Source organism: Galleria mellonella, unplaced genomic scaffold (genome assembly GCF_026898425.1).
Source record: "Galleria mellonella isolate WM207_F2 unplaced genomic scaffold, CSIRO_AGI_GalMel_v1 utg284, whole genome shotgun sequence".
In the NCBI taxonomy this organism is placed as follows: Eukaryota; Metazoa; Arthropoda; class Insecta; order Lepidoptera; family Pyralidae; genus Galleria; species Galleria mellonella.
The window spans coordinates 243805-259593 of NW_026442065.1; the positions used below are offsets into that span (position 1 = coordinate 243805).

The following is a 15789-nucleotide window of genomic DNA, read 5'->3' on the forward strand; positions in this document are numbered from 1 at the left end:
GCAACGCATGGGGGGTATCATGGGCGAAACAGTATACTTTGTTATGTTCATGGTACTGCTCATGTCTATAGGCGACGGTTACCACTTTCCATCAGGTGGGCCGTCAGCTTGTTTGCCATTCTAAGTTGTATAAAAAAAAAAAACTTTTTACCGCGCACAACCATTCTTTGGAATCGACTTCCTGCAGCAGTATTTCCGAATCGATACGACATCGTAACCTTCAAAAAAAGAGCATATTCCTTTTTAAAAGGTCGGCACCACACCTGCAATGCCGCTTGTGTTGTGGGTGATCATGGGCGGCGGTAGTCACTTACTACCAGGTGAGACGCATGCTCGTTTGCCCCCTGTGTTGTAAAAAAAAAGTACCTATATCGAATTATAAGATCGTCAATCATTACTTCAATTTATAAGATAATTGTAATTCAATTTGTAAATTAATAATTGGAACAAATATCGGTACATATCAAAATTTACATTGTATTTATTCCCTTGTTAGTCCCATGTGTACTAATTTTAACAATTTTACGACCATTCTATTTTCACCTAATGAATAGAATAGAATAGAAATCATTTATTCAAATAAACTTACATTGAAGCACTTTTGAATAGTCATTACATTTTTTTTAATCTACCGCTCGTTCGGAAAGCTGTCTCATCACAAGAAGAACGAGCAAGAAACTTGCGTGTTGCTCTTTTAAATAATTTTATTATTACTTTACATTTTTAAGTTTAATTGTGTGAATACAAACCACCAATTAGCACTAATTCAATTAAATACTCAAAAAGAAAAAATATTGAATACATAACCAAATGAAAAATACATACATACCGTTCAAAATCATAACCGTCCTTTATGTTTCGCAGTAGTCGGGTAAAAACAGCATTTGCTTTAATATTTCCGAGATAAAAAGCATTCGATCTGATGTGTACTTTAAAATTATTATACTTATATGAATATTTCAAAAGTGTTGTCTTGCAGAAGTCCATATCATTGGTCATTTAATTAGAAGTATTTCGTTTAATTCCGCTACCATTAGTATGTGTGCGACTGCCAACACTCGAAGATTGACTATTATTATTGTTACTCGAAGTTCTACAACCCCTTCATATTAACCCTCAATCTCCTAATACCACTTTGTTCACACACGTTTTGCGACACGTATTTTAACTTGAAACGAGGCATCTTCAGGTAAATTATTAGATTGCTATCTAGTGTTAACCGTCCGGTGCCCAAACTACATACAAAAGGGGGGAAAGGGATTGTTAGTAATGGTATCAGTTCCATTGCTAGCAGATCGACCTTCACGTGGTTCCCCATGTTAACCATCGTGCTGAATTTAAGATGTATTCATCACGGTGGGCTAACTGACCTGCCCTTTCATTTTTGCCTATCATCCCTCACTGGTGCCCCGCCAGCGTATTCTATTAGCACAGACGGGGTTACCATTTCAATATCATCTATTGAAAAAAAAAACTAGATACAAAATAATATGTCGAAACGTCGGCAATAAAGAAGCAGGTATAAATGTAGGTATTAGTTACCTGCAAAGGTTTTTCCTCCCGTTAGGTCTCGATTGTGTGTTTAAAATATGTGTAAACAACGTGAAAGTTTAAAATTAACTGTATAAGACTCGTTTATATGGATACTTCTGTTTGATTCTTTTTTTTTTTATACAACTTTTATTTTATACAACTTAGAATGGCAAATAAGCTGACGGCCCACCTGATGGAAAGTGGTAACCGTCACCTATAAACATGAGCAGTATCATTGACATATCAGAGTATACTGTTTCGCCCATGATACCCCCTATGCCTTGCCATTCCTGAGGATTCAGGTGTTATTCCTCTATACCCTATAAAATCACGCCATATCCCACCCTTCAAACCGAAACACAGCCATGCAAACACAACTGCTTCACGGTAGAAAAATTTCTGCTATAGAGTAGACTTACATGGCTGTGTTTCGGTTTAAAAGGTGGGATATGGCAGTAAAATTAAATACGAACGCATAACAAAATAATAGGAGACTGTTACTATTTTTCATAGATTGTCAACTTGTTTACTATGAAATGATGAATAGAAAGAATTGTGGAAAATATATCTGCGTATTTTGTGTTTATGAATTAATGAAATTTTTTTATTGCTCCCTTCAAAGAATGATTACAGATTATAAAGATTAGCAATATGTACACAAAACAAAATAAATACTTCACTGCATAAAATCAAGATATGTTTTAGATATGTTCTCCTTTAACCAAAGGTTGTCTGTAAGAAATTGCCCTAGCAATAAGACCACCTTTTGTACCTTTATGTGTATATTTTGATCTGTACTCCATGCTACTGTATTTCAGTTGAATCGTTTATATGTCATTGTTTATTTTTATATTTTTGGTGTAATAAAGATTTAAATAAATAAACAGGTAACAATAGGCGTCCTTATCACTAAATAGAGACATCTTCCAGGCAACCTTGGAATGGAATAATTATAATTGTGCCTAGTCAAGGCGTAAGAGAGAAATAATAAGACTAAAAAGGGTAAAAAATGGCTATAAATCGTAGTTTAGGTCTATACGATGGCTGGAAGGTGCGAGATACATTTTTAATTACTCTCATATCGACAGTTCGAGAAATCTTATCGTCACCGTCATCACATAACCGTAACTTGACTGTTTCACATTTTTTTTTATACAACTTAGAGTGGCAAACAAGCTGACGGCCCACCTGATGGAAAGTGGTAACCGTCGCCTATAAACATGAGCAGTATCATGCACATAACAGAGTACACTGTTTCGCCCATGATGCCCCCCATGCGTTGCCATTCCTGAGGACTCAGGTGTTATTCCTCTGTACCCAGTAAATTCACGCTCATTAATATCCCACCCTTCAAACCGAAACACAGCCATGCAAACACAACTGCTTCACGGTTCAAACACGAATGGGACAGAGGTATCCAAGCAATCGACTTTTGTACAAAGTCTCCCTCTGGTAAATTTCACTGCATATCAGTCAACTGTATAACGAACTCAGCTTAGAATTATCATAAAGTTACCATTCTATTATCACTTATTAAAAAATAAATAAAAACTGAAAAAGAGGATGGTATAAAAATTGATTGCTAAAGTCCTCCGTTTTTAGCATTCGGTTTACTTTTCCCATATCACAGTAGAAGTCATAAATGTGAGGGAACTGGTTTTAAAAGATAACGCGTGTCATTGTCTTCAATGTTATATTTTTAGAGTAAACTGTGTTGTTAATTAGTGTTCTTAGAATTTATAAAGTCTGATGCATTAGTATTCTATAGAGGTGATGGCAGAGCGCTGGATAAGCTTCTGATCAGTTCGTCCATCTGCACCAAGTTGATCTTGGCCTGCTGCAAGAGCTGTCCCTCGGGCAGCTCCGGAGGCTCGTGTTTCAGCAGGGTCGCGGACTCCGTTAGGATTTTCCGTGATTCCTGCGTTGATAAAATGTATAACTTATTTAATTAATAATTTTAACCCTTAAATACCTGAAGTTTCAAATTTGATACCGGGGTTATAAATCGCATTGGGCGCCTACAATCGATTTTATTTTAATATTTAGCTGTTTACATGTTACCAAATGTTTTTTTTTTTCAAAATAAATATACAAAAATATCGTTTTGGTTTTTTTACTATTTTTCTTCATTAGTAAACACAGTAAAGGATACACTTATATATTTTTAATTTGATTTAAAAAATCAGGCTTTTAAGGGTTAAGCACGCATTTTCAAGTGACTACAGAAGAGAGGATACTTCGTCTGTATTTTTTTTTTGTGTTTATGTGCAATCAATTATTGATCCAATATTAATTTTATTAGAACAAAATTGCCAACCGAAATAGCTTTTTTTATATGATCGAGGTAGCAAACAATTAAACAGTCTCCCTGATCAATACTAGCTGCTCCGAAACGTTTTTATGCCTTTTAAAAGAAATATGTTACAATTTTTCGGAAAAAACTTGGCAAATTTAAAATCTTAGTGTCATTGGAGTTATTAGCTTTTGAGAGAATTCCACTAGTGTTCCTGGTACCCAAGAGTACTAGTGGGGGTACCAGGAACATGAAGGCCTTACGAAATCTCTAATCAGATTTCGGAGGGCCTTCATATTCACAGATAAACTGTTGTTGACATACAAAGTTTTTGATGTTAGCGAGAATCAAACTTACGAACTTTAAAAGTGGTATTTACTAACCGTTACGTGGCCAAGTAGAACCATAGGCCCGTCTGTGAGCGACTTCCGCCTGCCCGCCTCCGCTACCGCGGCGTGCAGCTCGTACAGCACGGAGCCTCGGAGACGGGTCTCAGCTGTGGGACACAACGATATAAATGTATATTAGTGGAAAGAGATTGTCAAGAACGGAGATGAACTGCCCAATTGTAATCAATATATCCTATCGCCATAGTTTATTATGTGCGTTTAAAATCTGCCAATTTTACAGATTAAAATAAGCTGACCTGCAAAATAATACCAGAGGGAGACTTTGTACAAAAGTCGATTGTTTCAGTACCTCTGCCCCATTCGTGTTTCTACCGTGAAGCAGTTGTGTTTGTGTGGCTGTGTTTTGGTTTGAAGGGTGGGATATGGCGTGAATTTACTGGGTACGGAGGAATAACACCTGAGTCCTCAGGAATGGCAACGCATGGGGGGTATCATGGACGAAACAGTATACTCTGTTATGTCCATGGTACTGCTCATGTTTATAGGCGACGGTTACCACTTACCGTCAGGTGGGCCGTCAGCTTGTTTGCCATTCTAAGTTGTATAAAAAACACATACACGCACACACACAACTATCAGTATGTAATGGCATATATTGATGGAAAGAAGTTTTCAAGTTGTGTTTAACTGCCCTATTGAAATCAAATCAGTAATATTTAATCTTAGACTCTACCCCTAGTTGAGTGGGGGAAAAGGTATTGTTAGTAATGGGGACTAATGGCCCCATTGCTAACAAAACCTGTCAGGTCGACCTCCTCGCGGTTCCCCCTGGAATCCATTGTGACTGATACTTGTTGTATTCGTCACAATGGGCTGACAGACCTGCTTTCATGCTCACCTATCATCCCTCACTGGTGCCCCGCCAGTGCATATCGATAGCGCAGGCGGATTGCCATTTCATTATCATGCATTAAAAAAAACCCCTAGTTGAGTGAAGGCATTGTTAGTAATGGAGATTATTTGTCTCCTTGACAATCGTCTATCAAAAAAAAGCGTTCACGCTCACTTTTTTACTTTATCCGAGCAGTGAGTGCTTTATATTATTCTTAATTTCGTGTATATGTCAACATGGACAGGACAACATGGAGGTCGACCTAACAGACTATATTTATTTATTTATTTATTCGTTAGTACATATATGTGTACATGGCGGACTTAATGCTAAAAGCATTCTCTCCCAGTCAACCATAGGGCAGTGTCAGAATACTCGAATGCGGTACTACTAATTATTGATATACATACATACTAAAATTACATATATAAACAAATATATGTTTATCAATAACAAATATACTTATACATATATAAAAATATACTATATTGTACACGAAATTGGGAATAATATAAAATACTTATATCGTCACAGTCGTAGAATACTGACGGATCTTTATACGTAATCTTTGTCAGATCCGTCAGTATTCTACGACTATGACGATACCTATATCGTTATAGTCGTAGAATACTGACGGATCTCTATATGTAATCTTTGTCAGATCCGTCAGTATTCTACGACTATGACGATATATTTTACTGCGTTGCGACATATATTTTAGTGGAAAGTAAAACTAGTCGTATGATTATCTGCACTAGTATAATTTTTTATCTTACACGTGTATCATAACTTTAAATAAATCTACTTATTACAGTGAGAGGATTTGGCCAATAAATTTACAAGTTAAATACATAATGTATACTCAGTTTATATAGATAGATAGATACTCTTTATTGTTTCCTCCAAAAGATTACAATAGTAAACTTATTTTAAATACATACAACTACAAGAAATAATCACAATGAGAAAACAATGGGCGACCTTATCGCTAAAAACGGTCTCCTTCAGGCAACCTTTGGATGGAGAGGAGTAATTATAAACAATTTGACGCTTACGCCGGTACACCGGGGGGCCACCAGAGAAGGATGACAGGTGAGGGTAAAGCAGGTCAGTTAACCCATCGTGACGAATTCAACAAGAATTGTCCACGATGGTTTCCAGGGGGAATCACGTGGTGGCCTACTTATAGGGCATATTGCTAGCAATGGGGCTGTTAAACTCCAGTGCTAACAATCCCTTTCCCCCCGCGTGGCAGCTACTGGTAAAGCTCACCAACAGGGCGAGGCTGAACATAGTCAGCTGTGGAAAGATGATGATTTTATTCCTATCTACACGGGTAGTGTATTTTTATTTATATATTAACTAGCTTTTACCCGTAACTTTGTCTGCGATATAATTAAGTATTTCCATGGTATTAATACAGATAAGATACTGGTCTGTTTATGTGCTGAATTATAATCAAATTCTTTCCGTTTGTTTGTAATGTGTAACAAACATATTATGTTTTCCTGTTGACATAACTGTAAGTATTAGTTATTCAAATAAATATGAACTTATCTAAAAAACATTATACATTTTATCTTATAGACAGATAGATAGATAGATACTTTATTAGCATTACTTACAGCACACAAACAATAACAGACATAAATGCACAGTGAAAAAAAGATAAAAAGAAATTCATGAACAAAAAATTAAAAAAATAAAAAAACAAAATGCATAAAATAAGTAACAATTTTTTCCCTTCATGCGTTTTGTGTTATTGCAGCATGCAGTAACACAAAATGGTCACAATTCAGCTTATTGCTTTGCCCTAAAAAGAGTAAAACACTGATATTCTGTTGTGGCCAAGAGTGTGCCGCAAAATTCCATTGAAAAAAAATAATAAAAAAAAAAGAAATAAGAAATATAGATAATATACATTGTGTGTGTGTGTGTGTGTGTGTGTTTTTTTTTATACAACTTAGAATGGCAAACAAGCTGACAGCGCACCTGATGGAAAGTGGTAACCGTCGCCTATAGACATGAGCAGTACCATGGACAGAACAGAGTATACTGTTTCGCCCATGATACCCCCCATGTGTTGCTATTCCTGAGGACTCAGGTGTTATTCCTCTGTACCCTGTAAATTCACGCCATATCCCACCCTTCAAACCGAAACACAACTGCTTCATGATAGAAATACGAATGGGACAGAGGTACCTAAGCAATCGACTTTTGTACAAAGTCTCCCTCTGGTGTGTTCATTATATTTACTATTATTTAATATAATATTACATATACATCTACGTAATTAGATATTTTACTTGATCCATTTAAATAAATAGATATCTTAATTATAAATTCATATGATTATAAATTTATGACCTTATGTAGCAAATATATGATAAATTTTCCTATAGCATCTAATTTCTTATCAGATTATATCTACGAGTTTTAAACACAATGTCGTACATCTTTGATTCACAAAGTGAATGATAACGCCCACTTATGAGCGTCTGTAGAGGGACTGTAAATTTTTGCTTTTGTTATTTTTTATACAACTTAGAATGGCAAACAAGCTGACGGCCCACCTGATGGAAAGTGGTAACCGTCGCCTTTAGACATTCTCATCTTCGTGTATAATATAGTATATCTTATATATATGTAAGTATATTTGTTATTTATATATGTATATTTATTTGTTTATATATGTTAATTGCGTGTATGAAAAGATTGATGAATGTGGAAGAAGCAAATGACGTTTGTTTGAATCCAAGCATTTTTCGTTGCATTGTTTCTCTCTACTCTAATGGGATATAGACGTGACAGATATGTGTGTATATATGTGTAAATTTTAGTATGTATGTATATCAATTAATAATCGTACCGCATTCACGTTCTGACACTTCCCGAAGAAGATTAAGTCCGCCATTTAGACATACATGTACTAACGAATAAATAAATAAAAAATTAAAAATTGCTCAGTCAAACAAAATTTTTGTTAATTCAATTAATTCTAAAAGTAAAAATAAAAGATATAAGTTTGAGAACCTCTGGTCTATAGGAATACTTACAGTATATAATATATAAATAAACAAATACAAGTCTCATACAGCTAGTGGAGTATATTAGGATCTAAATAACAATTGTAAATAATGTTCTTACATTGTTTAATGATAAACACATATGTTATTCAATTTAGTGCTTAATATAAAACAAGAGGTAAAACACTCCATGGGTACCATGAGTAATATTTTTTAATAAACCACATTTTAAGTCTATAGACGGTTTTTTTTAATGAATGATAACGAAATGGTAACCCTCTCTGCGCTAACGGTATACACTGGCGGGGCACCAGTGAGGGATGATAGTTGAGAATGCAAAAGGCAGGTCAGATATCAGATCGTGATAAATACACCTAGAATTCAACACGATAGTTTCCAGGGGAAACTACGTGGAAGTCGATCTGATAGGGTGTATTGTAAGTACCTGGCGCGAGAATTTCCAATAAATCGGTGATCTTCCTGCACAGCTGCAGTTTGAGGAGGAGGCGGTCGTCGCTGACCTTCGCGAGGCCGAGCTCCTCCTCCTGGCCGATCATCTGAGCGAGCGCCAGGCTCACGTCAGTCATATAGTAGTGGGAGGGGTGCAGGTAGTTGCTGCAGTGGTTGATGAATCTTCAACAACGATATGCTGTATTATAACACAGTTTCAGAGATGTTTCACGCTCATGTTTTGGATGAGCTCCCTATCGAGGTTTACCCCAAGAGACTAAAACATGGGGTTCTTCAAATAAGGGATAAAGAAGTTTGTTCGGGGTCAGCAACGCGCGCGTAATGCTCCTGGTATTGCAGAAGTTTATAAGTTACAGTTATTGGTTACAATCAGGTGAGCCGTATGCTTATTTGCCACTCCAGTGGTATAAAAGTAATACCGTTAAAAAATCAAATTAATCGGAGAATCGCTGTCTGCCGTCATCATCTTGCTGCCCTTACCCCAATTATTTCAGGTCGATGTAATGATTTTATTCATTTTTCCCCGGGGTTTGGCTTTTGATTTTAGGTCTGGTCGCCTGCCTTACATTAATCCTCCTTGTTTCCGTCTGCTTTACTGGACTGGAGTGTAACTATTATGTCCACCACAACGTAGGACTAAACAATCTGTTCAGAATTGACCATAATATCCCATAAAAATCTGTGAAATGGATAACATCTGTCTTTTATAATAAGGTTCAAAATTTAATGGTATTGGGTATTTTACATAACTGAATAACTCTCAAAAAGGAAGATTTAGAGTCGAAATAAAAGACATTCGAGTATCTATTTACCTTTCACAGGAATCAGGATCTCCCTTTGGCATAGCACTCAGCTCTCTGCCGATGTCTTGTAGTAGTTGCTGAATGATTGCATCGGACACTGCGTCTTTACAGCAGTTGCATACCCAGAACTTGTTGTCTAGGTTCTGTGTTTTCGGATCAGGTTTCACCGTCTTATGCAAGATGGGGAGAATGAAAGTCTCCGGCAAGAGAAATCCTTTGCATCCTCTGGAATGGTATAACATTTAAGCAATATTGTTAGAATGAAAGACATTATTTTATACTACGACGCATTTATTTATAAATATGAAAGAAAAATTGAATTCAATTTTGATTAATTTGGTTGAACTTTTTTGTTTGAAGATAGTTTTTTAATATTACGATTACGCGGTTGCTGAATCTAGTTTGAGATAGCCTCATTTACAACTATGATCACTTTCTCATTGCATTTCTTTTTGTTGGTCTCATAAAAGGAATGGCGATAATTTGTCTTGAGGTTCTTGTCTTGAAAACTTTATTATAAGCTTGATGATGATATCAGTCGTTAGTGTCCACTGCTGAACATAGGCCTCCTCCTACTGGGAGGTTTTGCCAGTAGTAGCAGTGATTACGCCTCGAGAAATATTCAGAGCAATCTCGAAGAATATGCACTATCACTGAAAGATCCAATAAAATGAATGATGTGTTCTGAGTATTATTTTTCTAAATACTAGTCAATACAGTAAAATTTAAGGTCCTCCTTTTTAAATGTCAGTTCAAAAGTAAAATGTGAGAAATATGTTATAACTATTATTGTTAACGATTATTACAATGTAACGACCCACATAATGGAAAGTGGTATCAACTACCTAGTTGATGGTGTATGCTATCACTCACTTCTTTTTACACTTGATGCTGCTGTACATGGTGCCGAGCTCGGTGACGTCGGAGCACCTGTCACAGTTGCACTCGAAGAATTTGGTATCGGCGAGGTGGTGGCGGCGAGCTTCCGTGCCCCACATTGGATCCGTGTAGCACACCGTGATATGGGAGCCAGCTGGGATATTCGTGCCCGCACACAGAATCTGAAATTAAATATTTGTAAGTGTACTATAGTAATCCATGACTGTCCCAAGATATTCTCGTTCAATGCCATTTTTACCCATAAGGTCCTAAGAAATCTAATCTGCTGCCCATTTAACATTACATAAACCATAGACCTTATCTAACTAATTAATATTAAATCCGTTCAACCATTTTCGGTATTGGATACGATAGAAGACTATAAATAAATAGGTCCTGAAAAGAGTTAAAGCAAGAAAACATGTTGCTTAGCATTTGTTTACGGTTCTATTCATCTCGTAATAGATCTGGCTTGATAGACACAATATAGAACTTCAAATATTATTTCTTCTAAAATGCTACCCACCATATCTCCATCCGAAGTGAAGCTTTTATTACAATTGGCACGACAGTTGTGCTCCACCATCGAAATTCGATCAAATATGGCCACATATTCAGGCTCCAGTAAGGGCACCTCATGTCCGTTTATCTGCAGTCAAAAATAGTATCTATTTATAAATCTCACTAATATTTCTAATAAGTGTTCGTAATTCAATCAGGCATTGATACGAAAGGAGATGATATTGAAATGAAATTTGACTCAGAAAATATTGCATAGGTATATAGGATACCGTTTATTTTAGTTTCTGAATAATAATTAGAGTTAGTTATGCAAAAAACAACCACATTATCTAATATGCTCATATGAGATAGCAATTTTTTTGTATACTTAGTTCCAATTTGTAATTAGAATTTACTCAAATGAAGTCACAGATTCAGTATCTGCTAGTATAAAATTTGGAAGAACATTAAAAATGCTGCAGTACTACGAAATACTAAATTACTGACAGCCATCATTTTATTTATAACTTGTGAACACAAATTTGTTAGAATATTTCCAGAAGTGCACTTTTTGGACTGTAACCTGCAATATTCCACAGCATTTCATGATTTCATCCTCGTTAAAAGTCCCGTCTAGCTTAAAGAACTTCCAGATGAACTCTGCTATCATCTTTCTGTCGTTCTCCCACTTGTCCGTCCCTCGTCGATCCTGGCAGTGAGACTCCAGCTCTTGTAACTTGGCCCACAGCTTTTGATTGTGGTCGCGCTGGTACAGGCACCGCAGGACCGTGACGCATTGGTAATTCGGATGTGGAGTTCCGAATGTCGATATAGATATCTGGAAGCAAAAATTAAATGAGGCCATCAAAATTTGTCAGAAGTAACGAAAATATCTTGAATCATACATGTCGAAGAAGTAATTCCAAATGAGATTTCGAATTTTTTTATTAATATCTAATTGTTAGTTATGATAATGAGATACAATATTCAGGTAACTACTGGTCAGTGTTCTTCAAAATAATTTTTAACTTTTTATTTTAAGTAATTTTATGCTCCCGCCTCTTCTTAAGTTTGAAAAATACTTTACGATGTTATTTCCTCTAAGTTTAAAGATATCCAATAGCTTTGCTTTTTCTCTTAAAATCATTTCATCTATTAGTTGTATTCGTATTCCTTACCTTCTCCCCTTTCTGTTGTGTATAGTAACATTCAGGTTTGTGTTCTTCTTTAAGAGTACAGGCTTTTGAGCAGAACGGCCAACCGCATTTATCACAGATAACTGTTTTCCCTTCCTCCAAAAGTATGTAGCAACCAAGGCATACGGGAGGTGTTACCTGAAATACAGTTTTACATCATGGCACTTGTTTTTATTTATAAGAAAGAAAGGAATATTTTTATTCAAGTAAAATTAGATTTAAATACTTTTGAATACTCATTTTTTTTTCATTACTGCCGATTCAGAACACAATTTCATCCAGGAACTACGGGCCAGTAACTGTTGCTTTTTTTTTTTAATTAATTATATAAATAAAGAATTTGTGTGAACACAAACTACTAAATAGTATACAATTTGAGAAAAACCTAGCTGACGGCCCGCCTGATAGGCAGTGGTCATCATGCGTTCAAACAAATTCTTCCGCATCATTATATTAGTATATTATTATATATTTATTTAGTATATTATATATGTATTTATGTTTATGTATTATTATTTATTTTGCATTTTGTTTGATTCCTTTTATGTATTTACTGTGTCTGACTTACGCCATCTACCTTTCTCTCTGTACTTATCTATTCTTTATACCAGGTTGTTTGTAAGAGATTGCTTCTAGCGATAAGGCCGCCTTTTGTATATGCACATTCTGTATAAATACTCCTTGCATAAATCTCTACTTTGCACAATAAAGAGTTTATTTATTATTATTATTATTTATATATTACCTGTGCAGGTCCTGTAATAATTGACTTCTCTTTTAAAATAATAGCTCCAGCTTTAATATCCCGCGTAGCTTCCAAGTACCTGCCGAATTTGGAGTCTTCTTTCACTTTAGCCGGTACGCATGAGTGCTTGTGCTCCTTCCAGTGCTGCTTCTGATGCTCCTTGCTGCAGTAGTGCACCGCCTGGCAGCCGGAGCACTTGTGCTCGGCCGGAGACAGGCAGATCATGCACACCCCTTTCTCTTCCATCATCTGGAAAGTTAGGAAATTTGGTACCAAAATGTTTTTGTGTATAGAGTGAAATCGAAATCATTAGCGTCCTTTTGAGAGAAGAGTTTCTTGCCCGTTCTTCTCAGTTGAAATTGCATTCTGACTGGGCTGTAGAATTATTAAAAATAAGCACTTTTGAATAATAACTGTAATTAATAATAACAATTTTCTTTCGATTAAAAAAAGCCTTTTATTTTTTAGAACAGAATGTCAAACTAGATTACGCCATAGTGATTTATTGCTTGCTACCTTTAAGCAACGAGGTACACAAACTGTTTTAAGATTAACTATTGTGTAACTAAGTAAATTAAGTAATTAACTATCGTGGAAATATCAGTATTCGAGCACTAAATTATAAAATATAGCTACGATTCTAATTCTACTAATCCTAATAGGGTAATTAGATTTTTGTATTCATGATAAATAAGTATAACTCTCCATTCAAAGGTTGCCTGGAAGAGATCGCTCTTAGCGATAATAAGGTTGCCCATTGTTTTCTCATTGTGATTATATCTTGTAATTGTTTATATTTATAATAAGTTTACTATTGTAATCTTTTAGAGGAAACAATAAAGAGTATCTATCTGTCTATCTATCTATAACATATTTGTTAGAAATGGTTAAATCATTGTTTTTTACAAATCTACCAAATAATGGTCACAAACATTGTGTTAGAGAAGTAGCATTAACTATAATGGAAGTAAAAATAAGATTCTATGTATGCAATGTATAAATAACAGGCATCGAAAACTTAAAGAATATTAGAAATATCATGTATATATAGTATGAACTTTATAAAATAAAACATTTACGACTTACACAAGTGTTTATTCTATTAAAAGATGAATTTATTTCAAAATAGTTATCTTGTACATGAAAAAAGAAACACATAAAATCAGAATGAAATGTTACTCGAAAGAAAATCCGGGTCGCACTGTCGAATGCGCACGCGCAGTGTGGGCTTGTTAAAAATAAACATGCCGGCTCGAGGCGTCACCCGATGCCGAAGATTTCCTTCCTACTTCACGAATAATCGTGCCATAAGGCAAAGGAATAAAACAGAAAGGAATCCTAATCTAATCTTGGAGTCCCTGCGAATTTAAAATTACAGAAATATAATTATAGAATTTGAAAGATGGCTAGCAGAAAAGAAAAAGAAAATAATTGTTAGTCAACAGTTAAGGAAACCATAAAACTTTTTATGTAGCTAAGAGGGTCATTTGAAAAGCTCTTAACCTAACATGGTTAAAGTCATTGGTTTTTTTTTTATAACTACCCTCATTTTGTAGTTACATTATTTAGCAACAAGTATGCACAGTTTAGTTTATTCACAGTAATTCATTGTTCGTTTACACGTGATACCGTAAGTCAAGTCAGAGTTATTTTTGAAAATGGTTAAAATTGAACATCGTACAGTGATAAAATACCTGAATTTGAAAGGTTTAACTCCAAAAGCTATACATGAAGACATGTCTGCTACGTTGGGTGAGTCCGCTCCTTCGTATGCGACTGTTAAAAACTGGGTGGCAGAGTTTAAACGTGGTCGTAAGACCATTCAAGATGAGCCCCGTAGTCTCGTATTAGCGATCCGCCCCGACTTCGATGAAGTTTTTTTGTTAAATACATCCCATATCACTCATTAATGTGGCTTTAAACAGGAAAAAAAATAGAATAATTATATTTTGAGGTTATCCATTACAAAAAAAAAGGGATGTATTTCTTTTTTATAGTATTCTGTTTATGTAGCTTTATATTGTTTTTTTAATGGGTGAAAATGACATGGTAACCCCACCTGCGCTATCGGTATACACTGGCGGGGCACCAGTGAGAGATGATAGGTGTAAATGAAAAGGCAGGTCAGTTAGCCCATCGTGATGAATTCAACGATAAATTAGTCACGATAGTTTCCAGGGGGAACCGCGTGGAGGGCGACCTGATAGGGTACATTGATAGCAATGGGGACTAACCTCCCCATTACTAACAATCCTTTCCCCCAGGCTTTTTATTGTTATGCTTCATATGGAGTTTCGGATAAATTACTCATAGAATTCATGTAGTAAAGTAGTCACTTCGTTAGGTGGGACAGTAAAAATACAGTGTCACCATGTCTTTTCACCCCCATTGTAAGACACGACGAGAGGAACAAAACTATTATGCTAGTGCTAGAGGATAAAAACTCAAAGCCATATGCGAAGCCACGGAGACGAAATATTACCAAAATACTTATATCTCCAATATGGAAAGACACGTGCCCACCAGTGGGAAGCGAATGTATTGTTGGATCGTGATTAAATAAATAGAAAGCTGAATGCTCGTGATACTATTCAAAGTCATAAACGCTGATCATGATTGCTTGGGTACATCTGTCCCATTCGTGTTTCTACCGTGAAGCAGTTGTGTTCGCATGGCTGTGTTTTGGTTTATATGGTTTGGTGGGATATGGCGTGAATTTACTGGGTACGGAGGAATAACCCCTGAGTCCTCAGGAATGGCAACGCATGAGGGGTATCATGGGCGAAACAGTCTACTCTGTTATGTCCATTGTACTGCTCATGTCTATAGGCGACGATTACCACTTTCCATCAGGTGGGCTGTCAGCTTGTTTGCCATTCTAAGTTGTATAAAAAAAAAACTTGTTTTATTTTCAACCAACTTCAAAAAAGGAGTGTTTTCAACTTGTTTGATTTTTTTTTATTATTACCTCCTAAAAAGATTTTACAATACACTTGACAATTCATTTACATGTATAATAACTATTGTATGATTATATATTTATTATTTACTAGCGGCCCGTCCTGGCATCGCACGGGTAGACATTTTTCATATTTCCCTT

General features: G+C 35.7%; 1 protein-coding gene across 1 annotated transcript; it reads right to left on the bottom strand.

The window, feature by feature from the left end:
- Positions 1-3212: 3212 nt before the first annotated feature.
- LOC113516131 (SET domain-containing protein SmydA-8) lies at positions 3213-13938 on the bottom strand. Its single transcript, XM_026900503.3, has 10 exons — positions 13776-13938; positions 12690-12938; positions 11927-12082; positions 11332-11586; positions 10774-10896; positions 10242-10429; positions 9378-9593; positions 8540-8727; positions 4210-4322; positions 3213-3451 (listed from the first exon to the last, which is right to left on the bottom strand). The coding sequence occupies exons 1-10, from the start codon at positions 13845-13847 to the stop codon at positions 3296-3298; spliced, it is 1716 nt and encodes a 571-aa protein (XP_026756304.2). The 5' UTR covers positions 13848-13938; the 3' UTR covers positions 3213-3295.
- Between the last annotated feature and the right edge of the window lie 1851 nt (positions 13939-15789).